This window comes from Miniopterus natalensis, chromosome 4 (assembly GCF_054644295.1).
Source record: "Miniopterus natalensis isolate mMinNat1 chromosome 4, mMinNat1.hap1, whole genome shotgun sequence".
NCBI classification, from domain to species: domain Eukaryota; kingdom Metazoa; phylum Chordata; class Mammalia; order Chiroptera; family Miniopteridae; genus Miniopterus; species Miniopterus natalensis.
In genome coordinates this window covers 19,636,482-19,663,502 of record NC_142084.1, presented here as the reverse complement: position 1 = coordinate 19,663,502, position 27,021 = coordinate 19,636,482, and the positions used below count along the sequence as shown (strand labels likewise).

Sequence of the window (27,021 nt, the reverse complement as noted above, 5' to 3'; positions counted from 1 at the left end):
GGTTTTGCTAAGTAGAGAAGAAATAACCGCAAAGACATGCACCTTAAGCAATCTGTACCTTGCTGCATGGAGCAATCCAATAGGCTATGGCGAGAAAAGGGAGGCCTAGGGAGACTCCAAAGACAGCCAGGAATTTCACAGCGATAGACTGTTGACGTAAGCCTGAGAGATTTTCATACCACATGGTAAGCAATTGCTGCTGACAGTTAGGATGAGCAACGAACTGTAAAAACAAAACAAAAACAAAATGCAAACAGGAAATGGCATCAGTAGCACTTGAACAGTAACAACTTATGAATAGCTTGGGGCTGAAATGTTCCACTTGGGGGTGGCCTGTGTGTTACAGCAGTAGCATATGGGTCAGGTTCCTGCTAGGTCCTTCTAACTCAGGAGGGCTGGGGGTCTTTGTGCAGTGGCCAGAGCCCTCAGGACTGGCGGCATCAGGGCCTGGAGAAGTCCCAGGCACAGAAAACGATAACCTTCTTCTAGGTAAAGGCTTATCTCCAATCCAGGGAGAATTATCTCTGGGCAGAGTTCATGTGGGAGACAGCATGAAAAAATGGATGGAGCACGAATGGGGTTTTGGGAATCCCATGTGGATGTGAGTTTTGTTTTACCATTTAGTAGCCTTGTGACCTTGGGCCAGCTATTTAACTTAACTCACCAGAGCCTCAATATTGTCATCTGCAAAACAGAGTCTGTCATATTCTTACAGGATTAAATGAGATATTGTAGAAAGCTTCCCTCTCTCTATTCCTATGAAGTCTAAGAAAAAGTGCCTGCAGTGTTTCTAGAGGACACTGACACTCCTCAGTTTTTCCCCTCTGGATTTCAGTGGCATTTGGCTTGGGATTCTTTAGAGCACCAACACATTCTATCCCCCACTCAGCAGCTTCTCACCACCTCCTTCCTCTCTTGGAACTGCCCTGCCCTAATGCCCAGGTTATATGGCTGACCTCTTGTGGCCATTTTGTATTATTGACTTCAGCCCTCTGGATACAGCCTATTGGACGAGGGGTGGAGCCCTGACTTAACACTGGGCACATCAGGTTTTCTCACCAGTATTGGAAACTATGATTGAGAGAGGCAATCTCTTTATTTCGAGGGGTGTTAACATATAACCTTGGGAGATCTGGGCAGACATCTTCTACTGTGTGTACTAAGTGTGGACTAGCAAAGCTAGCCAGTGAAAAAGGGAAAAAGAAGAATGAAGTTGTGTAGAAAGAGGCTCAGAAAGTGTCCAACCCTCTCTGGAGCCCAGCTCCACTCTGCCCATGTGGTCCACGAGACACCCCCGGATTCAACCTTTTTCTGCTTAATCCAGCAAATTGACTTCATTTGCAACTGCACATTCTTTTTCTGCAAATATTTGGTGCCACTTGGTCAATTGTTAGTTGATTCTGAGTCCTGACGAATGGGAACTGGTAATAGGTAATATTTAAGTAAAATTTATGGGAATACAGTTTACATTTGAGAAAATTATACTCGCTTATTTTCTTCCTGCGACAGGAGAAAGCCATTATTTGCTTTGGTAGCCCTGTTCTTTGGCCCTACCCAGGATAGCCACATGCCATAGGAGCTGGGACCCATGGACTAGAGCAGACAGACCTTGCATCCTTCAAAGGGGCTGAGTTTCCATCTGATTTCCCTGGAGTATAATATGCCAGTTTTCATCTCATTTGCATCATTGGGTTTAAAGGAGACACGTACAGTGATTCCTGGGAAATGTGCAACATCCCTTTTTTCATTATAAGAATATAAATAAAGCTATTTTTAAAATTCTCAATGCAGATGGTAACACGTTCTTATTTACAGTTTCTGGGAACTTATGGCAGCAGCCAAGTGACCTGTAAGGTCACTATCAAAGATTTATTTGGCCCTGCAGTAGCCCCTAATAATTCTATAACCCAAACAGCAGCTGTGAACGAGACTTTTTAAAATAGCATTACTCATAGCAACCTCTGAGAACAAGAGCAACGATACTCCTTAACCCAGATAGGAACCCCAGGCCAGCAGGTGATATGCTTTTGTGTGCCCTTTCTGGCTCACAGCAAAGTGGAGCAATCAAGACAATCATGTGGATGTTTCAGTAATTCTGAGAGCCTGGTCACAACACAGGTCCCACAGAGGGAAGGCTGGTGGGTGTGTGGGGAGCACAGTCAGTTTTTTCAACAGTCACCCTTCTCTGGGTGCTGTAGTAGCCTTGCTCTGGAGGAACTCACAGCCTGATTAGAGGATAGGACATATGCCCATAAAGTAGCAGAAGACCCTGTGGAGTGTGTAGTGGCTCTCTGCACTGTAGCCACTCTGGCAGGGCTCCAGTCCTAAATCCCTCCAACGGCATTTGTATCTGGGAGAGTTCATCCTTGCTGTTTCTGTTGCCTCCTGCAGACAAGTCAGCAGGACTGATTAGGCAGCAGAACTGGAGGGGAGGAATTTCTGAGAGAACACAGTGGGAACCATTCCCTCTCACCCTTGCCTGCCTTGGAGTAAGATAGTGGTCCTCACTAAAACAAGGGGGCTCTCTAAGGGTTTTGTCCTCTGATTAGATCTTTCTTAATTTCCACAGCTTCATTTTTCCCCTCCATAATAAAACAACCTAGCTCCAAAATTGCTATTATTTGTAGACAGAATTTATGTTGTACTCCTCCCAGAAAGCTGACGCCTGAATTGTTTATTATTATATGGGCACTTTTCTGTATTGGTGGTAGGCCTTCGAAAACAACTTCATGACATAGAGTTCAATGTGTATCAAAAGGATTTTTTTCTGTTGTGCTTTTGAAGCACTTAGAAATATCATCCCTGAACCAAGGAAGATGAGAGTAACATGAGACATACCATCAGGACACAAAGAACACCCTAACCAAAAGGGCACTCGACCAGGGAACAAAGGCAGGAAGAATTCCTGGGGGCCAGGGGGGAGGAGCAGGGGAAGGATTTTCAAAAAATGGTCAGAGAGGAACCAATGGAAGAAAAGTGCACAGCTAGGATAAAATGGGAACTCAGAAAATCGTTGTTGTCTTGAGCCTGCTTTCTTTGGCATCTAGCCCACAGAAGGATGGAATGATGAAAGGCTGGGTGACACCAAGAACTTTGCCCAGGGCATTCCTGCCCCTAAAACATCTGGACCTAGGTCATGGTACACTTTTATGACAGTTATTCTAGGGAAGAACTGATGGAACCACCTCCATTTCCCCAGTAACATGATTCGCACTCTTCATAGCAGGAGCTGTGTAATGCCTGGAGCTGAGAATCTGTTAAAGTGGGCTTAAATGGAGCTGAGTGGTCTCATAAGAGGATATAAGTCAAACCCCATTCACCTTTGCGATGGACTGTCCAGAGACCTGGCCAGGAGGCAGGGGGAGAGCTAAGAGAAGTAAAACTCTGAAGAGAGAGAGGAGGGAGCTCTGAGACAGAAGTCCCTATAATGGGAAAGGAGACCGGTGGGATGAGCCAGACTGGAAAACAAGACCTGCAAGTTAGAGGGACCAGAATGTATGTGGCTGCTGGTTCTTGAATCTAACCCAAGTCAGTTATCCTGGTGGCACGTTTGATCAGTCTTTATGGTTAACATAACAATATTTCTGTCCAAAGGTAGTTTTCTGATAATATCTCACCTGAATTTCTTGTTCCTCTCAGACCCTGGTGACATAGTGAGAATAAAATGCTGGCATATGAGAACTCTTCAGTATATTGGCCAAATACTGACTGTTACTTTGCTTTTAATTTATTGACGGGCCAACGGAAAACCATTTCCTTCATTCTCTTCTCTACTTTATATTCATTCACAAGAAAATATCTGATATTTTAAGAATATACAGTTGTTGGAGAGCTATAAACATTCCATGACTAACTATTGAGTAATTTTAGGGCTGTTTCAGGGGATGTTAAGACCCTTGGGCAAGATACCCACCTTACAACAGGGTCTAAACTTTCCCAATGAGGGGAGGGAGTGGTTAAGCGCATGAACTGGTGCAAGGCTGCCTGGCTTCAAGCCCTGGCCCTGCCACATGCTGGCCATGTGCTCTTTGGTCATTGACTCTTCTGTGCTTAGCTTCCCTCTTCTGTAAAATGAGGCCAGTGATGAGGATAACTGAGTATTTGTAAAGTACTTAGAACAACTCCTGGCAAATAGTAAGCACTATATTTGTATTTGATGAATAAAAATGAGCCCATGACTTTCCTTTCCTTTCCCATTTCTCTCTCTCTTTCTCCTTTGCACACTCTCCAGCTCTGCTCTTTGTCTGACCTCCATGTTGTTTCAGCAGTTTCTTGAAGTGTTAGTGCTTTGGAAAGGTCCGTGTAGCCTAACCAGGTGGGTTAGGCCGCTCTATCCAATCGCTCCTCCTTCATCCTCCACTGGAGGTGCAACTTGATTTTTTCAGGTAGTTAACTCAGAATGGGCTGGCCTCTGCTAGGGCAGTCAGGGTACCATCAAGTCCTTTCAGCTGTACCCTGGTCATGGAGCCTTCCATCAATGAGGTTACTGAACCTGCAGAAGGCAATTCTCTTCTCTCTCTAGTGCCCCTTCCCCTTCCACCTTAAAAGATGCTAACTTCTGCATTTTGCCCTTTTTGGGGGAGGGGAAGAGGGCTACATTTGAGCTCAGAGGCTTTGAGGCTTTGTGATTTCCATATCCCTTAAACACAGATTTTTCTCTCTGACACTAGGCCTAATTTACAGAATAATGTGTGGCAGTGCATGATTTGCTAAACTGAAGAATAGCTTAGCTGGAGAAAGATTTATGAAATCCAACTGCTTATAGAGAATTTTTTTTTTTTTTTTTTAATACAGATAAACCATCAAAGGCCCCACTGATGTCTGATGAGACTGTGGTTAAGATTTTCCATTTGGCTCATTAGCTAAGATTTTCCATTTGGCTCACCAGCAATTTGCTTATAGAAATCTCACCCCTCTCCTCCCCTGGAACTGTTTTACATAGGCAAAGGGAGATAAGCACTGTAGCATCAAGTGGCTTTCGCAGTGTGGACAGTCAACCTGAATTTCCTGTTTGGAGCATCTCTTGAGATTGGGTTCATTGGTGCTTTCCATTCCATTGTGCTCCCTATGGAACTCTCTTGATTTCATTGGCTTTGACGTTAGCCCTTCCTGGTCTTAGCTTTTGTCATAAATAAAGCAATAAAAAGCAGACACTTACTGAGCACTGATATGGCTCAGGCTCTGTGCTGAGCACATTATGAACATTTTCTTATTTCATCCTCCCTACATGGTGAGGTGAGAAGGATCACATCCGTTATGAAGCTGGTCGTCCTGTGACTGTTCAGATCTGTCTCCAGAGCAGACATTTTCACCACTCCTTGTATTGCTTCTCCCAGCTCAAGTTTCCTGCATCTTTTCCAGGTCATATCACTATTTCATTCTGTCTGCAAAGAGGAGAGGATCTCTGTGGGCCTGCAGATTTTGGATGTGCTACAGAGATGCACATATGGTTTTCCAGCCAGAGTTCTGGGTGTCTCCTTTCATCCTGTGGCAGTGGGCTGTGTCCTGTTGGGGAGGACAGTTATCACACTGATGCCTTCCCTCTCCACAGCAGCACAAGTTCTCTGCTAATTTCATGTCCACTCCATTTGCACTGTTTGGGCTGGATGGAAGGATTGAGGCATAGATGGAGGAGGGGATTTTAGTTGGGGAGAAAGTAAGCAAGTGAAAGGGAATGAAGGAAGGTAAAAGGAGAGAACAGAGCAAAGGCAATAGAGTTTAAAACCAGACTTCAGCTGCTGATCCAGCTTGGTTCCTGCTCTTTTCCTTCCCATCCCTGGCCTCTGACCAAACTCCAGCAAAGCTATTCTCAGAGCCTGACCTAAGTTTGACCATCTCTGAGCCTCTGCTCAGGGTATCTCTTGCTACCTGTAATGCTTTCTTTCTTTTCTCCATGTATCCAAGTTTTGTCCAGTTCAATAACTATCTCCTCCTTGAAAGCTCACCCTACCCACTTAGGTGAGAATCTCTCCTCTCCTCTCATGCAGGTCTTACTGTCTGCCTTTTATCAAAGTTATATGCCTGTATGATCCTCTGCTGGAGAAAAAACTCTTAGAGGGCTCGTGTAGTCCTTAGTGTGGTGCTCAGTGAGTGGGTTCTCAGGCAGTACTGTTTGAATGAATAAGTGGTGCAGCTGCAACTACTCTGTGTGTAGACTGCAAACCTGGTGTCACCTATAGGACCAGAGTGGCCTTCCTTACTCATCATCCCAAAGTGCGCAGCACTCTGGCCATGTCAATACATCTGGAAGAGGCACATGGGTGCAAGAGGCTGAAAGTTTGCTTGCTCTCTTGGAGATATGATGAATATGTAAATGAATGAATTCATGTCTCCACTGAATTTATTTTTATTATCAAAGTGCTAGATCCAAAAACAATAACAACTACATCCCCAAAGTCAGTTGAGCTAGGAGTGTAAGAATCTTATCAGGAAAAAACTTATACTGTCATCTGAAGGGGTTTGCTCAAGAACTGAGCCAAGGACGAGGACAGCAATTGGACTTAGTTCACGGGGATTTTTGGTTCTTTTGTTTCATATACATTGCCGCGGCCTCCCTCTCCTCATCTTTTTTCAGCACCACCTTCAAAATTTTCCATTTTCTGACCACCCGAGTGTCTTTCAGAAACATTTTTCATTGCTAGAAGATTCCATGTGGATGCCTGTACAGATGTCTCACTCAGTTTCAGCCTTCCCTCCCTCCTCTTCCATTTGTGCACTAACAAGCCCGGCCAACCCTGGCATGCTTCTTAGTTCTTTCCACAGCTAGAGGTCCTGCTGATAGCTGCTCACTGGAAGTCCACTGGACAGTGAGAGGAGATGGGCAATTCAGAGGGCTCTTCACTCCCACAGAGATTTGATAGCACTTACTCAGTTGAGGAGGTTGCTCCATTCTCAAAGACAGCTCTCTGTTCCTGTTTCTCAGGGATAAGAGGACATGAAAAATTTGCTCCTACCTCAAATTAAGCAAACCTCCAATTTTCCAGAGGGATTACTCACACAAATGTCCCAAATTGGTAGGTTGCTCTGAGGACTCGGCAGCTTCTCTCTTGCCAGGGAAAGAAGGATTCTATGATGAGGACAGATGTTTGTGAACCAGCCTATGCTTCAGTCTTTAGAGTGCAGGGATCCAAACAAATTGTGCTGGACTTCTAGAGCTGTGGGTGAACCATTTCCTGAGGGCAGGTGGAATGGCAGGGGGCCTTGGTTGGCCCTCCTCAAGGCAAATGCTAAGTGTGTGGTTTTCCAGTGCTCACCAGGAGCCCTCTCATAGCACTGAGCCCAGAGAGTGCTGACTAGGTGACCCGTTTTCCAGTCTGGCTATATTATCATGGCCAGAGTACCACAGTGGGCTCAGAGTGAGCTTTTAGCTGGCTTCAGATCTCTGCCTCTGCTCTTTCACAATGTCACAAAGGGGCCACACTCTATACTTGGGCAGTGGCTCTCTCTACTTAGGGCTCTGCCATAGTCTGAAACCAAAGGAGAAGTGGAAGCAACTTCTAGCAGACCTTTTTGGATTATGTCCAACTACTCACCCCTCTTTCTGAGCCTTCCCTTCCAGCCAAGTTGCTCTGCATGCTGTTCCCAAACATGGCCTATGTAGCCCTCCTGCTCCCTGCTAGCCTGTGTTCAAGGACAATCCATCCTACTTCTCTCTGGGTCTATTCCTAATCAGCCTTCGAGACCCAACTTTCTTTCCACCTTGAAGTCCTACCAAGTCCCTCAGCCCCCTGATAGATTTGGATTCCTTTAGGTCCTATTTTGTGGCCCACTCATGTGGCAATCATGGCTCGTGGTCAAGTTGAGAATTGCTATACCACTGTGTTTACATCTGATCTCTTCTGCCATTTTTAAGCTCTTTGAGGGAACCAACTCTCTTTGCATCCCCAGCCTTATGTGTTGCACATAATAGGTGCTCAAGAAACATCTGTTGAGTGATAAATTGCATGCTCTTCCAAAGCCTCTAAGATTTGCTTCATGATTTTTTCTCTGACTCATTATCGCAGAATAATTTCTAAATATAACAAATCCTCTGTTGCTCAGGGTCTGCTGAACACTTAACTGTCTTCACATCTTTACTAGAGAGCAGACAGGAAGAGGTGATGAAAACTAAACCAGGCTCTTATCTTCTGGTGGAAGAGAAGATTGAAACATGAGGTTAAAATAGGGTTTGAGGGTTGTCTCTTGTATTGAAGATTGTTTACTTTCTTTGTATGCAGTTACCACTGCAAACTGACATCAATCCAGAAGATATTTATGTAATAATAATAATTATCATTACAAAGAACAGCTAATGTTTATTGAGTATGTATTCTGTGTCAGGCTCCATTCCTAACAGTCACTATACTGTTTAACCCTTACATCATTTATTGAGATGGGTATTATTGTGTCCCTATTTTATATATGGAAGCATGACACACAGAAACATTTAGTAATTTGCCTATAATCACAAAGGCGATTATGACAGGGCCTGGACTTGAATCCAGGCTGGTCTGACTTCAAGGACAATGTTTTGAACTATTATCCTGTATTTCCTCATGGTAGATTTAAAATCAGGCAGACACACCAAAGCATGAGAGATCACAGTGATTTCTGCAAGCCCACAGAGGCCAGGAGACTTCACATTTTAAGATGCTGTTAGGACTCTCATTTCTCTGTGTTTCTGCCTGTGGGTCAGCCAAGTCCTAGTGGAGGTAAAAATCAGGAATACACAAGGGTGAGGGCACAAAGCCAGTTTCCCAGACAGCTTCATCTCCCTGAATGGTGAAGCTTGGCCCCTCTCTCGCACGCAGACAACAGCAGCAGCAGATTCAGCAATGGCTCTGCTGGCTGCCTGGTCACCACTCTGCCAGGAACCAGGTTAATGTGGAGGCTAAGTAAGCCTGATTTACAGCCTGAAAAAAGTGCAGACTCCAGCCAAAGAATGCTTTACAGGAGGACCTATTAGGATCTCAGGGTTCTTGCCAAATCTCACCTGATACATCTTACTAGGAAGAGCTATAGTTTCAGGTAATTCTCTGAGCCTGAGGTCTGATTAGATAATGTTCCCAAGTTGGATCCATAACTGCAGATTTTCCTGGTGGTTATACTGTCCCTTGAGTGCAAAGATTCATGGGGTCATAGAAGATGCACAGGCTCTGGGGTCAGCCTGCCTGGGTGCCATTCTTAGCTTTACCACTGACTAGTGAGGGACAGAGAAGCGTAACTTCTCGGGCCTCAGTTTCTCCATCTATAAAATGACCATAATCATGCCTAACTCAGAGGGTTTCCAAGGGTTGAGAAAATGCAGTTCCAGTTTTTAGTTTATGGTTCAACTTTTAAGTGCCAAAATACTGTATTTTTTTGTTATAATATTTTATAATAAAAGTTAGACATATAAATCACATAGCCCTGTCCAAAGAATTATATCATGTTTTAAAATTTGTAATCAATCAAAAGTATGCTCATTTACACAGTAATCTGTATTTTTCATGGTTCTTTTTTTTTTTTTAAATTTATTTTTTAATCCTCATCTGAGGATATTTTTTTCATTGCTTTTTTCAGAGAGAATGGAAGGGGGAGAGGGAGAAACATCTATGTGAGAGACACTTTGATTGGTTTCCTCCCCCAGCACCCCTGACTGGGGTCGGGGATCGAATCTGCAACTGAGGTACATGTCCTTGACTGGAATTGAACCTGAGACCCTTCAGTCTGTGGGCCAACACTCTAACCACTGAGCCAAATCGGCTAGGGCTTTTCATGGTTCTTAAGTAGAGAAAAATGTGATTATCAATGTAAGCAAAGTTTTTCTTGCAAGAATAGTTCTTGTCTAGTTCAGAGACTTTATCAACAAGGAGCATATGGATCCAGAGGTATCGATGTTGATAGAGGAACTCTGCATCTATACTTAATTAAACAAAAGAAGACAGAGAGACTGGAAATGCTTCCTTGAAATATGAAACACAGCTTCTAATCAGTACAAGTAGTCCTAGGTTGATGGAGCTAGTGTAATTGATAGGGTGGGGTGGTCATACATTTTCAAAAATATTTCTCAAATTATTGAATAAAATATTAGCTCAGATGAAGAAATATTAGTTTCAGATGAAGAAACCAGAGGGAAATATTTGGAGTTTACTTAAAACTTTCTCATCATGATTCCAAGTTCTTGAGATTTTTCTTGCAAAGAAAAACGTGCATATCACTTGACAATAATGTATTTGATACACTTTACTTTTTAACACATTGTATGCGGGAAACGTATTTATACGTTTTACGTTGACTGGTAGTAGAGTGCGTGATAAAAACTACCCGCAAAACTACCCACTTCATATTTTACTTTTATGTAATTATTTAAAAGTAACTTTAAAATTAATTTCACCCCCTATAAAATTATAATGTTTATGTATGTGTGACATATCATTTTTACTTGAGAGTTTTATTTGAATATGCAGTTTTATATTTAAAGCATACTCAAGTTGTGTCACTTTTTAAATCTGAAATTTTAAATGATAAACACTTATAAAATGTTACTGTTAGCAATATTTTGATAATATGAGGCATAAATGTGAACTAATGGCATAACCATTGGCTTAAGAATTAGAAATAGCATATGTGTGACACAGATGTTCCACATCTTGGTAGCTGCTGAGTACAGGACCTAACCCCATTGGTAGACATGCATCCATCTGTCCACCAGACAGATAGTAAACACTGATACTGTGCACCAAGCACCTTCAGGCATGGAAGACCACACCAGTGAGCAGGATGGTCAAGGCCTCTATCTTTGGGAAGCTTGTTAATTTCCAACTCTTGATGACTTGAAGCCAATTCTGGCTGGCTGACAGGGAATTTAAAAAAAATTTTTTTAATTTATTTTATTTTTTATGATGGCCTTCTCCTGTGTATTTCTACTTGATTCAGATACCCTACATAATTCATTTTACCTGCCACTAAATGTTCTCTGAACTTTCCCAGGTCCATTGCACAGACATAGCTGTTGTTGCGTCTCTGTAGCCCTGCTCTGGTTGCCCCACTTCCAGCTCTCTGATACATTGTTCTGCTTGCATTGGAGCCTCCTGGGCTCGTCCATGCTTCTGTGGAGTGGGTCTAGCCCTCCACTCCTGCTCTGCTTTCAGGGGCTGTTCTCTTACAGTTCTGCCGGGCTGGTGGGCTCCCACGTGGTAGTGGGTGCTGAGTTGCTCAGGATCTTGAATGCCTTCTTGGTTTGTGGGGTGTCTTGGAGATAGCCACTTGCTTTCCATCATGCCTGTCTCCATATCTCCATCTGCTTACCCCAGAAATGCCTGTCTCTTCTCATGTCCATCTTTTCAAAGGACAGTACCCCAACAGAGTCTCTGGAAGTGATGCCCAGGCTGAAATAATGCCTTCCATTGTTTCACAGTTTCTCCTACTCAGGGTTCAGGCCTCCATGGTTTTGCTTTTGATGATGTCAAGTAGAGGATTACTTGTTTTATTTCATTTTACCTCCACTTAATTACATGAGTTAGCTTCCCAAAAGGGATGGAGAGTGGTGTTAAGTCTGAGCCAGCACTCTTAGCTTCTTACATACTGCTCATCTTGGCTTGTGGGAGGACTCTGAGGACCACCTTATGTTGAACTCAGAATCACTGCTCATCCCGTACACAGGTCTTGGCCAGACTTCTCACTTCTGGGAATTTTGCTCTCATTTGCAGGTGGAAGAGCAAGAAATTAACCTCATTTCTTACTCTTCCACCTGCCAGCGCCAATCTGACCAACAAAGTTAAACCCAGTGTAGACAGTGTTCAGTATTTTTTTTTGTGGTTCTGCATCCTGTGCAAATAATAAGTTTGAACAGCCCTGTCCCCAACAACCAGCATAATTCTTCACATCTGGAGCCATTTCTACCCTCTGATACTTTTAGGGACAATGTTTCTTAGACAAAGAACCTGGCACATACCTTAGCCAGATACTTAGTGACTGTTGGTTTCTTTTCTCTTGGTGGTATCTGTGCCTGCTCTGTCACCCATGGCTTCCAGCCTGGACATCCTCAATTGCTCCTTTCACTTCTCTGGGAAATGTGGAAATTCATCACACCCCCAAACACTGAGAAACATGCAACATTCATTTCTGGTGAAGGCACATCTGCAGCTGACTGCTGGCTTGTTCTTAGATGTCAGATGAGGAGTGTGAGTATTCAGCAACCAATGCAAAGGTTCTGTGACACTTGTGTTGGTATTTAAAGAGGTAGCAGTCCCCCTTGTCATTCAGGGGCTAAAACCCAAGCTATGATATATATATCATATATATATAATATGATGTCTTTTTTTAAATAGAAAATGTCTTGATTGGTTTAGTTAATTTTGGTCATATTTGAATGCTGTTTTTTTTTATCTACCTCTAGCAAATAAAATCGCTTTCTTTCAGCACGATCCTATTCTTCAGAAATAGAAACTAAACCCCGTATGTTATTGTGATATATTAAGTTTACATCTATGTATTCATATATTTATATCCGTTCATCCATCCATCCAGAAAATACTTACCATGCCAGACACCGGGAACACAAAGATTGAAAATAATGTCCTGGCTCTTGTGGCTCTCAAAATCTTGTCAGGGAGACAGATAGGTAAACAGGCAAATTCAATGAAGCTCAATTAGTGCTATAACAGGGTTTAGCTCAGAGTACCATGAAATGACACCCAGCCCAAAAGGGGACGTGGAGGGACAGTGATGAAGTGATGATAGGCTTCCCAGAGAATGGATTCTTGAGTTGAGTTATGAAGGCTGTAATCAGGCCATTGAGACAGTCAGAAAGGGCATGCTGAGGAAAAGGAGTGAAAAGAGTTTGGGCTGGGGAGTCAGACCTTGGTTTAAATCTTGACTCTGCCTCTGAGCAGGATCTATTTCATATGTAAAGTGGGGATGACAGTATTGATGTGCACTGAATGAGTACATTCAAAGAACTTGGCATGGTGAAGGGCACTGATTAAGCTCTTAATAAATTGTCATTAACTGCCTTAGAGCCTGGTGTGTCAGGAGAGGTGCAGATGGCTCAGGGTGGGTGCCCCATTGGGGAGTGATGGGAGCCCCTCAAAGGTTTTGCATCATGCCAAGATGGAGACTAAACATGACTTCGAAAGGCAGGGTGCCTTGGGAACTAGGGGGAATTGTAACAGACTTTCATTTTTAGATATATGGGCCACAGTGTAGATTGTAGGTACACACACACTTGCCACCATTTCCACCCCCCGTGTTCTCCCACTTACCAAAGAGCAGAGCAGCATCATTTAAATAACAGCATCAGACAGTCTCAAAAGGCTCCAGGGGCACCTGGTTCATAGAACATTCCCAGTAGACAATGATAATTTATTGCAATGTCCAGGATTCTGTTTATAATCTCTTCAAATGTTAATGATCAGGAGTGTAATTATGATGGGGAAAGTTCCTGGGCCAGTTGTCGGTTTAATTTAATTTACAAAGCCATCTGGAGCTTTGCAGAATTCTTTTTACATTTTTTTCCAGACCAGATTTGGATAACTTCTAGTCACTAGTTATAACATCAAACATATAACAAAAACACTACCTCCAAGCTCTGAGGATCCAGAGGGAAGCCTGGTGACCGGAGGATGAGCCAAAGGGCTCAAGAATGATGGTGGATTGTGTAATCTCCCCTTCCCTCATCTCCCCCAGAGCAGGGAAAGGGCATTATCTGGCTAGTGAGGATGGGTGTCTGCTAAGAAGTAAGCCTCCTTCAGCTGGACAAGAGGCCAGACCAGTGGCTGCCCACTATGTTTAGAAAAAAAATCCCATTTCTTCCTGTGTCTATAAGACTTTCAGTAATCTGGTTCTTGCCTGATTCACATCACCCTGAATCAGCCCCATTGACCTCCTCACTATTCCTGAAACACACCAAGGACTTCCTTGACCACCCTGACCAAAACAGAAGTCTTCCCCTCTGTTTACCACTCAGTCCCTTTCTGTCCTCTTACCCTGCTTTATGTATCTTTATATTGCTTAGCAACCACCAGACTGTGTGTTATGCATTTATTGTCTGTCACTGTACTGGAATGTAAGCTCCATAAGGGCAAGAACTGTTTTTATTGCATAGAACCCAGAACAGTGTCCAGTACATAGTAGACTCTCAATAAATATATGTTGAATGAATGACTCATGCAGCTCATCTCTTTAACTCTACAGTGCACCCCCACAAATGGGAGCTCTAATACTTCTTTCATTCTGCATTTGATGGCAACTCTGCAATGTGACCTTGACTTTACCATCGAGAGGTGGGGTCTATTCCTGCTGCCTTTGAAGCTGGGCTAGCTCCCATTTATCTATTTTAATCGATAGAACATGGCACAAGTAATGCTGCAAGACTTTCCAAGACTGGGCCTTAGAGATCCTCAGTATCTACCTTCACTCCTGGGAAAGCTCCGTATTAGAAGGCAACTGCTATGTGAGAGAGCAGCTCCTGAGACCACTATGCTGTTCAGAAGCCCAACATAGCCAGGTGGAGGGAGGGAGAGAGGGAGGAAGGGAAGAAGGGAGAGAGGGAGACAGACACATCATATGAAGGAACATTGAGATGCCAGTCATATAAGTGAAACCTTCTGGTGTCTTCCATTCCAGTCCAAAAAACAAATGAATTCAGCTGAGCTAATGACTCCAGACGATGTAGCACATTAGAACTTCCCACTTGAGCACTGCCTGATTTCCTGACCCACAGAATTGTAACCAAATAAAATGAATGGTTTATTAAAGCCACTAAATTTTATGCACAAAAAGATAAGTTGAACACGTCTCTCTAGTTTCCAGTCCCCAGCACTTCATCTGGTTCTTCCTCTGTGGGGCAAGAGCTCCCTCCTCAGTCCTCACCTCTTCACTGCCATGATGCTCCCCTCTGCTCCTTTCCTTTCCCAGGAGAAGAAGCATCCCTCCCTCCTAATCAGAGCCGGTGCTCACCAGTGTTCTTGATCTTCCCTATGGCCTTTGGACCATCTGAAATCGGGCTTCTGAACTCCGCTGCAGTTGCTCTCAAAATTGTGTCAATTTCCTCTGGTTGTCAGATCCACCACTCTGCTCTGTGTCTGTCTTCCCTCTGACAGCTCTGTAGCCCAGATGCCTCCTGCCGCCTGCTTAGCCATAAATGCTTCCTCCCCTGACCCCTCTGCATCACTGGTATCTTAATAATCTGCCTGGGAGATGAGTCTGTCTTGTTTCCTAGGCTGAAGTCTGATCATGGGAGAGTAAGTGGCATTTCACCTTCCACTTCCTGAGGAGATGACCAGGGGGCTCTGTGAGCCAGGTGGTCCTGGCTCAAGAGTAAGGTCACAGTTTTGGGGGTTTTTAGGGATTGTTCTGAAGACTACATGCTGGCCTTTTCTTGGGATCAAGGTCCAGAGAAGGGGAGGGGCTGGAGGAGGGTATCTAGTGTTGGAGAGAGACTTTCCCAGACTGAAAGAGTGGAGTGGGCCTTAGGAATTCCCCATGGGGTGTAGACATAAAATTCCACTTGAACTCTCTGCCCAGGAGGTACAAGGACCCAGAAATGGGGTCATTCCAGAGTCCTGGGGGGATTGACCAACCCCAAGGGGCTTCTTTGTGAAAGGAGAGCGTCCTGGCACCAGTTTGGCTTAGAGATCTTGCTTCATTGGAAGTTCCATGAGGGAAGGGATTCTTATATGTTTTGTTTTTGTTAATTATTTTCTCAGCACCTAATATAGTATTTAGCTCATCATGGTGCACAAAACAAAACTCTTGAATGACTAAAATGGAGTCGCAGCTTGGGGCAGATGGTGCTGATCACGGCATGTTAGGACATCAGGTACTAATAAGGAGGACACAGGCCATGAGCCCTTCTTTGGGCACACACGTGAGTCAACAGGACTGGTATGACACAGAGGAGGATGCCCCAGAGTGACTGGGACAGACTTTCCTTGAAAAACTCTGGAATAACTGAGCCAACTTTCACATGCTTTAGAAAAATTAAAAAATGATAAGAGCCAACTGTTATTGAGCATTTATGATGCATCAGACATTGCATTGTTCTAAGTGATTTTCATGTATTTAATCCTCACAAGACACAGACATAATTATTAGCTTAAAATCCCCCCCCCCCCCAAAAAAGTGAGGAAAGCGAGGCCCAGAGAAGTTAAGTAACTTGTCTAAGGTCACAGTCAAGATGTGAACCATAGACACTCTCACTCTAGAGTTTCATCTATACCAAGTAGCAATTAAAATGTGAGATTTCTTACCCCTGAAGCAAAGTCATAGTTGTTATACCTGTTTCTTCACTAGTTACATATTAATATATATACATAATGTATAATATGTCTAAAATTTAATAATATAAAATAATTCCAATAGATAAGGTTAAGGTTAGAAATAGAGAATTTTTTTCTAGTAATAGAGTGTAACAACTTGGAGTGTGCTATGACTTGCCTGTGACCCAGGCAGTATGTAGCCAATGACCTAACTAGTACCTGCTATGGATCAGAATAATTCCTGAAGGATACATTTGTAATTTTCCAGTAGCCCACACTTAACCAGTACTTAATATGTGCCAGAAATTTATAGGCCAAGTAGTAGTAGTATTCCTACTTTAGAGACAAAGGAAAAGTGAGGTTAAGTGACTTGGCTAAGGGACTCCAGGCTGCCTCACTCCAGAGCTTGTGATTCTAACCACTACTCCACAAGAGTCTTTGTTCCACATGTTGAAAGGTCTGTGTTTCAGCAGAAACATGCATTGTTTGATGATCTTGGAGTCAGTTATTTCAGGAAGAAGTCTTTAACATCCATGTAAAGAACCTTCAGGATGTGTGTGCACTGTTTATAAATATAATAACTAAGTACAATTATAAAATAATATTATGTGCATGCATATATCCCTGCCCTTATTGTGCACTGCTAGTTTTCTCTGAGCAGTGGTCTGTTATCACTGAAGGATCTGTAACTAGTGCTAATGGATTTGGTTGTTGGAACTTTGTCACTGAATTTTTGCATAATGGTTACTGAAAGCAGCTTCTAAATTAATGAACATTTTAACATCTCCTTTTTGCCTATTGAGTGAGGGTCGTCATTAGAAAATCAAGTATTATTTTGCGTCCATTAAAAATAATCTGGAGAAACTGGATAAGAAGGGGTAGTTGAGGATCAGATGAGAGGTTTAGTGTCTCTGAGAATCTCGGCTGTATTAGTTTATGCAGGCAGCCCCCTCCAGTTTCTGGCACTGCTCTGCCTTCATGCACAGGGCCTGTGGAATTGAGCAAGAGTTCCCAGTTCTGCGGTTCACTTGCCCTCTGCCTCCCTGCTTTGGGAATTCCTCTGGCAGCCTGCTAGGCAGGGATGGCTGGTCTTGGCCCTGTGGTCCCCAAGCACAGTGTGGTAGTTAAGAACAAAGGTTTTGGGACCAGGGATTAAGTTGGAATCTTTGCCCTGCTTCTTACCAGCTGCTTAACTTCCCTTCACTTTCTCTCCCTCCTTCATCAGTAAAAAGGGGAATATGTGCCTGAGGCTGCTATGAAGATGTGGCTGGCATGCACATGAAGAGCAGGGACAGGGCTGGCACTCAGTGAGAGAGAGCTACTCTATAGCACCTTCTTTCTGAGCATCTCTGTCAAGTCCTGATTCTTCTCTCCTTGTCCTCCCCCAACCCCTCTCCTCATCCATGTGGGCCCAGGTCTTTACACTGCCCCATCCTACCACAAAGTCCTCCAGGCTCCTAGATGGGCTACAGTTCCCTTCCTCACCTAAGTGAAATCTCTGTTAGGACAGCTTAGGATATGAATAAAACCATTTATCCTGTGGTTGGTAGCCAGACCCTCACAGAAGCTTCTCAATTGAACTTTTGCCCTAGATTGCAAAGTCCTGTTTTCACCTCCAAAATGACCATTACAGAGATTCCTCCTTTTAGGAGCACAGCCACCACCTCACTTTAGGCCCTCATCACCTCCCACTGGACTCTTCCAAATAGCATCTTAGCTAGTCCCATTCTCATGTACACCATCAAACCTTGCTACTAGAACTGTCTTACAGAAGCAAGGCTACCTACAGTCATGACTTCCACTGATTTGGACACAGACTGGTAGAAAGTTCTCTATTGTACAAGTGCTGTACTAATCAACATGGAAAAGATAAAGGCTCCAGTTTGGAAATGCTAAAGGATGGCGGTGGTGTGGTATAATGAGTGGCTACGGGGAGGCGGAATTCACAGAGAAAACGCTCATCTCCCCAGTGAACAGAGGGATGCATTTAAAAGTATGCATAACATAGTATTTTACACCCACTGAATTGGAGAGAAAAATCCTAATAATACCTGATGTTTGCAAAGTTCAGTTGTATAATACTGTTGATATAAAAAACAGTGTAGCTATTTGAGAAAATAATTTTATAGTGTGTTTCACAAATATTTGTGTTTTTTGACCCAGTAGTCTCATTCTCAGAAATTCAGTGTTAGCAAACAGAAAAAAAGGAAAGAAAGTACTGTGTGGTGATAATAGTAAAATAGAATATGTGTGAAAAGTGAACAAATGTTCACCAGTAGAGATGATATATAAATAATGGTACATCAGTCTTATGCTGACAGAAAAATAATAATTATAGAAAAAATAGAAAAATGTTTACCTTCTGATGCTAGGTGAATCAAATCACAAAATAACTTTATAAGTATGTAGATACATGTCTGCACATGGGTAAGAATTGAAAGAATGTAAACAAATGAAGACTGACATGGGGCATATGATTGTAGACGATTCTTTGCCTTTTAAATATTTTTCTTGTTACAATGCTGTTTGTGCAGTAAATACAATAAGTAGATTTATAAAGGCAAATGTAAGGACAACCTTGAAGGTTCTTTTCTATTATGGAATTTATGGAAATAAGGCCCTTCAGCACATCTTCATAGCCCACCACAGCCCCTCACAGCCTCCCTCTTCCCCAGCAGGTCAATTTCCTTCAACCCCATGCTCCTGATCCCCCACCTCATTTCCCCCCTTCTCCTCTCCCTCCTAACTTCCTAAATGCCCTCAAACATTGTTACACCTTTGTGCTTCCCATACTGTGTTCTCCATCTGCAGTGTCTTCATTCTCATTTTCTTTTGAGCTCCAACCCACCTTTCAGACGCTGACTCAGAAGCTACCTGCCTCCCTCCTTGAAGGTTTCCCACATCATTTTTGCCTAAATTACTCTTTCCTTTTCTTGTTGGATAAAAGGCTGGATTCGGTCTGTGTAGCCCTTTGGGATGTAAGCTCCTGATGGTAGGGCTGGGTCCCACTTGTCTTTTCATGTCCACAGATTTAGCTGCGAATAGGTGTCACATGAGTATTCCTTTCTTGAAGCTTGTACGTCTGCCTGTGCAGTGAGAGCTAACATCAGAAGGGGAGCAAGCAAAGCAGTCAGATGATGACATATCAGATGATTTATTATAGAATAATTAGTATAAAAATTAATTGATTTGTAATTTCTTCAGGATGCAATTTGTGACCAAATTATTACTAATTTTATTAATCAAACGATATTTTGCATTTAACTGACCTTTCCTTCTTCCTCTCCTCCTCCCTTCCTTCTTTTTAAATAAAATAAAACCATTAGTCATTATCCGAGTTTCCATGGCCTTGATGCCAATAGTTGTAGGAGTTCAAGAATGATACCTAATGCCTAGTATCTAGTAGCTTCTTATGGGCGACTTTTCTGCTTATATTATTTTGATTCTCAAGAGAATCCTCGAGAGTTTCCTCAAGAGCATTTAGGAATGCATCTCATCTTGAATGTGGGATTTTCTTGTATTTCAGAAAAATAAGAACTGCATTCATTCAATTATCAAGTTCAATAAATATTTTTAAGAATCTTTTTGACTGGGTCTGCTCTAGGCTAGGGTTATGGTGGTGAACTGCTGCCACAAAGTTTACTGTGTTGGGGGCAATATACAATAAATAAACAAATGAAACAAATGATATTTACTATGAAAGAGGACATTAGGATAGGGAGTGGTTGATGAGGGAGGGAGCAACATGGTGGCCACACGAAGATAAGGTAGCCAGGAGGGTCTTACTGGGAAAGAGACAGTTGGTCTGAATTTGGAATGATGAGAAGGATCCAGTTAGCAGATAATTGAGGGAAAGGGATCAGTAAGTTCTCTGGGGTGGGAACTAGTGTGGAATGTTGAGGGAACAGAGAGGCCCAGATAAAACCTTATCCAGAAAGTCCCCTCAGCCCCTGGGGCTACTATGACCACAAATGCCTGAGAAGATATGCCCTTCCCTTGGGGGCAGCCTGCAGCTAATGACTGAGTGGTACAGGTGTACGAAAGGCCAGTCCCTTTGCCCCAGTATGGGCCATTGTCTGTAGTGCTCCTCACACTCCAGAGCTCCTCCATAAGATGAGACTGAAGTTAGGCTTCACTGAAACCTCTTATCTTCTTCTCCTGCTCCATCCTGCTTCTGCCCTTCATTGCAGGTTTCCCCAGAGATCACTCACTTGCACAGGGACCCTTGTTTCAGGCTGCTTCTAGCAGTGAAGATGATTAGACTGTTAGCTCCCTGAGGGCAGAGACTGTGCCTCTCTCATTCACTTTTAGATGTAAGATTTAAGCAGGGGCATGACACAATCCAGTTACTTAAAAATTGCTCAGATTATTACTTGTGTGTACGCGTGTATGTGTGGGGCGGGGTGGAGAAGAAGAGGGGAGGAGGGAGAGGGCAGAGGTAGGTAGACCAGTTAGAGGCTGTTGCAGTAATCCAGGCGAAATAGGAGTATGGCTGTATTATATAAATGAGAGCATCTCTATTAAGCAAAGATTTTCACCTCAATTTTACTTACAAAACTCCCCTGCCATCAAGAAATCAGCAAGTGACTTTAGGCAGATGAATGTTGATAAAAGAATAATGAGTTATGTATATAATGGGAGGAATATATAAAAGAACAAATGCTCATTAAGACTCAGAATCCATATAGGAGCATTCAGCACTGAAATAATGAGACAGAAATGTGTAGTTGGTCTTTAGACTAATTATTGAAGTTAGTCAGAGGTCCTTGGGGTGGGGGAACTGTAATTTCTAAGATCATTTGACTCTGGGATTAAAAGAGACAATTTGAAAATGGCTCTTGTCCTTTGTACTTTGGGCTAGTAAGTGCATCTGATTTGTATCTGTTTCTTGGGGGCATTGGGGATTTATGTTCCTCCCTTGAATGCTCTTCAAATTCCTCTCTTCTTTTTAACTCTCAAATCAGTATGTAATAGTCTGTCTCTGACTGTGTTAACAAATGCAGCATGTGATGAGTATAATGATAGTTACACAAGCTAAGGCTACTCAGCTTAGAGAACATGATAACCAGGAAGAAGAAAAATGTTTTAAAGGATTATCCATTCATGCAAATATTTATATATTGAAAGAGCTGAACAAAAGGCAGCACAATAACTAAAAAGGCAATAATTTTCTGCCCTGTTGTGACAGCTCATACAATGAGGATGTGAAATCTTTTTTGCAAATGTGCAGTAGTGTCTGCTCTTTAGAGGAAGTTGTGTCAGACGATTCACAGCAGCAGGCCTGAGAAAAGGCTGAGAGGAGGCATCAAGTGCTCTGCTTTTCTCTCTTAAAGCTGAGCCAGGCAGGGTGGGGGGCGGGCCAGCAACTCAGACTAGTACATGGATGGAGACTCTGAGACCCTTTATGGAGTGCCTGGTGAGCTGAGCTCCCCTCTGGAGGACGAAGGCCCTGTAGCCCCTCTCTAATAGTGCAGGGCCACCCTGGGAGCCACCCAGCTCTTTGTTCCATCCCTAAGACCGCCAGGCCAGAACCGGTGCCAGTGCTTCTCTGGACAGCAAGAGCTCTTTTCCAGAGTTACAAACCCAAAAGGGACACAGGTCAGCAATGGAGGGAATGGAGATGATGGGCCCATGCTCTGAAGCCAGCCTGGAACACCATCAGAATTCTGTTCTATGGATTTTTAATCACAAAGGGGAATTTGGAGAAGCATTAAAGTCTATGGCTTTATACTTTACACCTATCCATTTATTTACTTACCACCCAGCCTGCTCTGTCTTCAAAGACCAAGATGAATGAGGAGAGGTCCCACTTTCTAGGAGCTCAGTCTTTACAAAAATTAGAATCATCAGAGAGCCTTTAAAAACACAATCCCCAGGCTCCCATCCAGAAGAATTGGATTAGAAACTCTGTAGGTGGGACACTGACATTGGTGTTTTTTTACAAAGCTCCCAGGTGGTTCTGTTGTGTAGCTAAGTTTGAGAATTTAGTTTGTTCTAGAGAGAGAAAATGAGTTTGAGTTTTATCTAACCTTCCATTTGGTCTAGGGAGATTGCAGAGCATCCTTGGAGAATTACAATCTTTGTCCTCAGGAGTTTACAGTTAAGGGGTTATCGCCCAGATCCTGAAAACTATACTGGAGATTCTAAATGGGATGATATTGTCTTTCCCCTTCCCCCACGGACATTAGAGACAATGTCTGGAGATGTTTTTGGTTGATAACTTGGGGGAGGGTGCTACTGACATCTAGTGGATAGAGGCCAGGGATGTTGCTAAATATCCTATAATCCACAGGACAGTGCCCACAGCAAAAAACTATCTGGTCCCAAATGTCAGTCATGCTGAGGTTGACAAACCCTGGTGTCGTCTTAAGGGTAGTTCTGCTTATAAAGCCAACATGGCAAACAGCTTCCATTAAGTAACATTTAGTATGCACTTACCATGTTCTATCTACATTACATGTGTTAATAAACATTAATTGTTGTTTATTAGGTATTGTTATTTGTTGCCATCAGACAGATAACAAAACTGAGGCCCAGAGAGAAATAACCTGTCTATAGCCATGTGTCTAGAAGAACAAAGTAAGGAGTTGGGATTTGAACAGGTGCAGTTGGGCTTCTAGCCACAACATTATACTGTTGCCTAACAGGTCCTGTTTTTCTTCTCCTGCTAGTTTTCCAGGCAGAAAAGGGATACATATATACTTGGGTTAGTTCTTCTTAAGATTTGTTGCTTGAAAAAGCAAAACTTTTTATATGCAAAAGATAGCTCCTCTGAGCCAGGAGATTAATGGTTGTTGATCATTTTTGTGCCATATGGCCAGGCTAGGGTAACGGAAGTGCTGAGAGGAATCCCAAAGAGGACGCTGATTGATGCTTTCAACAGCAGTGGATTCCAACAGCAGCTAGCAGGCATCCTGCTGCGCAGTTTGGGGTAGTGCCTGACCAGCCAGACTGTGTTTCTGATAACTCTGATCTTCTTAACTCTGAGCATCTGTTCAAACGATGCCTCAGCAGGAAAACACAGTGGGAGAATGTCTCTGTTCAAGGCATGTGAGCTTCTGACTCCCCTTTAGGTGTCCTTCAGAAAGCCCTGATGTCCCCAGGTCCCCTTTGCTCACTGGTCCTGCACAGATGGAGGAAATGAAACTGAACCCCAGCAGAGGTCATCTGCTCTCTCTGGTGTCCCAGCACTGGGGTGAGGAACTTCAGCCAATTGTACATCTACTGCAGGGCCTCATTGTCTTTTAAGACAGATTTAGGCCAGGAGGCACTTTAGGGTTGGAGCAGTGTCTGCCTTATTTGGGAGGCCCCTGCAGGCCAGCAGGTTAAGTAACTTACCTAAAGCCACATATTTAGTAAGTGGAGAAACTGAGTAACAGGCTCCCACCATAATACTACATTGCTACCCAACATTTTTTTCTTCTTGGAGTTCTTCCAGCTAGAAAAATGAACCCACATATTGCATGAATATAAAATATGCACAAGATGCTGATTTTTGGAAGAAGCAAAGGGACTAGTGCTGGGAATAGATGCCGTGGCCCAGCTTTAGACAGAGTAGTGGTGTGAGTGGACTTGGCCCCCCACCTCCTTCCCTATAAGCTTACCCCTTCCTCCTGGACTTTCTTTTCTGAAGGGAACCTTCTGGGTACTGTGCCCCATGGGCATACTTTGTGTATTTCTGGGTCTCATGTCTAGGAAACAATCTTGAAATGAAGTTGACAGCAGAGAATTGAGGTTCGTGGAAGACACTGACTTGGTGTGTTAACTAGTTTTTCGTAGAGATTTTCCATTTTTATTAAGAATACCGGCTATTGTCAAAGAATTTACAGTCTTGTCTTAGCTAGGCTGTTGGACCTGTTCAGCTCTCTCTTCTCACATCTCCCACAGAATTTTTCCTGAACTTTTTTTTAACTTTTTTACAGTCTGCCTTCTACCTATTTGCAGAGAAGTTAAGGCCATTAATATGAATTCCCTCAGCTTTTCTCCTTCTGGTAGTCATTCGCGCTATTTGCCAAATAGCTCCATTTTTCTCTCCCTTCAAATGCACGGCAGGGTTATACTTCCTGGCCCTTCGTGTGGTAGGGTGAATGATGTGACTAATTGTTGACAACAAGTTGTAAGCAGAAACTGTGTGTGTTACTTCCAGGTGGCAACATTGAATTACTGGTGTGAGTCTCTCCAGAGCTGGACTTCTCTTTGGCAGGGTGGAAACATTTGAGATGGTGGCTAGTCTGTCAGCTTGGTTTCCTCAGTGAATTCTGTTGCCAGATGAAAATAGGGTGAGCAATAAATAAACCCCCTTTTGTTAAAAGCCACTACAGCTTTGGTCTTGCTTGTCAACACAGCATTACTTCACCTGTCTTGATTAATATCCTGTGCCAGGACTAGCTATCTCTCCATCTATCCTAATCTTTACTGATTAAAGTCCTCCAATGGCTTCTTAATGTTAAAAGAAGAACAGAAACAAAATCATTTATTCTGGTCTACAAGCCTCTGCAAGGTGTGGTCCTTGTCTGCTGTTGTAGACTCATTCCACTCCCCATGTCTTCTAATTCAGCCACATTAACCTTCTTTCCGTTCCTCTTATATGCTATGTTTCCTCTCACCACAGAGCCTTTGAACATGCTTTGAATGTCTTTTTTCTTCCAGAAATGTCCTCCCTACCTTGAGTTAATTTTTTTTTAGAGCAAGCCTGAGTTCCTCAGAGGAGTCTTCATTGACCTCCCTGACTAGGTCACATCTACCTTTAGAAGTTATATATCATGTTTTCCCTTTTATAGTGCTTACCTCAATTATAGTATTAGTATTATAATTTATTGGTGTGATGTTTTGATTAATATTATGGCTGACTACATGTTATTTTTATTCACCACCTTGTCCCCAGTGATTAGCACTATACACTTTGTAGTCACTCAGTGAAAGCTTGTCAAATGCATGAATGAGGATATACAACCATGGTGGACACTTTGGTAACCACTGGCCACATGTCACTATTAAAATTTAAATTAATTGCTCCACCGGTGTGGCTTGGTATTTAAGCGTACACCTATGAACCAGGAGGTCAGGGCACATGCCCGGGTTGCAGGCTCGATCCCCCATGGGGGGCATGCAGGAGGCATCTGATCAGTGGCTCTCTCTCATCATTGATGTTTCTATCTCTTTCTTCCTCTCTCTGAAATCAATAAAAACATGTTTTAAAAAATTTAAATTTATTTAAAAATAGTAATAATTCAGTTCCATAATCACATTAGCCTATCTCAAGTGCTAAATAACCATATGAGGTTAGTGGCTACCTTACTAGAAAGTAGAAAATTTTCCATCATAACAGAAAATTCTGTTGGATACTGCTGGCAGGATCAAATCCAAGTGTCTATGCATAACATGCAGTGCCCTCAAGGATCTGGTCCTGACAAGCATTCCAGTCTTTTTATTTCCTACAGCGATACAGCTATAAGGAAACATCCCCTCTAAACATGTTCTATATGCATGCGACCCTTCCTTCCTCTGGTGTCTATGACTTTTCAACTTTTACCTCTCTCTGCCTAAGTTGTCCTCCCTCACCTCTTGGTGCCTAAGTTGTCCTCCCACCCAGCACCTCTCATCCTTTAAGCCCTGTCTCAAAGATTTCTCCTTCTGAGAAACATTTCCTAAGATCAGACTGAACTGGTCAGTGCTTCCTCTGGCCTCCATGCTGCCCCCATTCCATTCCTGTGTGCCTTGGTTAGGTAGGATTGTAACCCTTTGTTCAGACATTTTCTCCATTGCTGCATGAACCTCTCAGGGGTAAGGCCTGGGTCTTGGTCTACGCAGTCTTCTCAGTGCTCAGCACAGAGCCGGTGGTGTAGTAGACATCAGTGAGTGAGTGTTAAATGATGAGTGAGTAACTGAGTGAAACTTACAGGGGATATTATTTTCTTAGTACAATAATGTGAAGAAAGGTAACTGTGTTACTGAGTAGGGCTAGTGAGAGTTTCTCCTTGCAATCCTCTCCCTTCCCATGGTCATGTCCAAGGTCTTTTATTTCATGGGAGACTAGCTTTCTGAGCCAGGAATCACCAGGAGCTTGACAGAGTCAGGAAAGGGCACCTCAGAAATTCTAGAGATTGGAAGGCTTGGTGGAGTGGAGCTGCTGCTTAAGGGAAGTGGGAAGTCTCATTAGTTGGAAGGAAAGGTGGCTGGCACCATGATTAGATTCCCCACACCAAGCCACATGCCAACATGCTAGAACTGGGCCCCTTGGAAGTCCGGAAGAGCTAACTGTGATGAACTCTACTCTGCTTAGCTAGTGAAATGCAGAGGCTACTATGCTACAGTCATAGCATTCTTGTCTTTACCCCACCCACCACAGCTGATGGCTCTTTGAGGGCAAGGCTGTGTCTTGTTCTCAGGATCCCCAGCAGGCTGATCAGTGTCTGTAGATCTTATAGGTGGTAGCTAAAAGAACTTGTCAGATTCAACTAACCACCCTTACTGGTGATATTGCCTGATGTGAGACGTGCTTTCTGCGGTGGGAGTAATATAATTTTGGACAAGATATTTATGTTTTCCTTTTTTTGGTATCAGACCTTTGTTTTGTTACATCCAAAGGGGTCTGTATCTCCTTTAAAGGTGGAGTTAAGACCCCTGTTGTGCGAAACAGAACCTTCTGGGTCTCTTTGTCCCACTCTTCTTTGGCAGTTGAGCCTGGAGGAAGCATGCCTACAATTCTGTGAGTAGGAGATTTACCGATCATCATTAAGACAGACTTGGAGTCAGGAAGAAGGCAGAAATGATGTAGGGGAAAAAACAACCCTGTAAGCAT

General features: G+C 43.1%; 1 protein-coding gene across 1 annotated transcript in view; it reads right to left on the bottom strand.

Annotated features, from left to right (window-relative positions):
* TRPC7 (transient receptor potential cation channel subfamily C member 7) overlaps positions 1-27,021 on the bottom strand; it is a 111,880-nt gene that overhangs the window by 51,124 nt on the left and 33,735 nt on the right. The window contains exon 3 of the mRNA XM_016197578.2: positions 59-223. Within this exon, the coding sequence (XP_016053064.2) occupies positions 59-223 (165 nt within the window). The remainder of the gene's footprint in view (positions 1-58; positions 224-27,021) is intronic.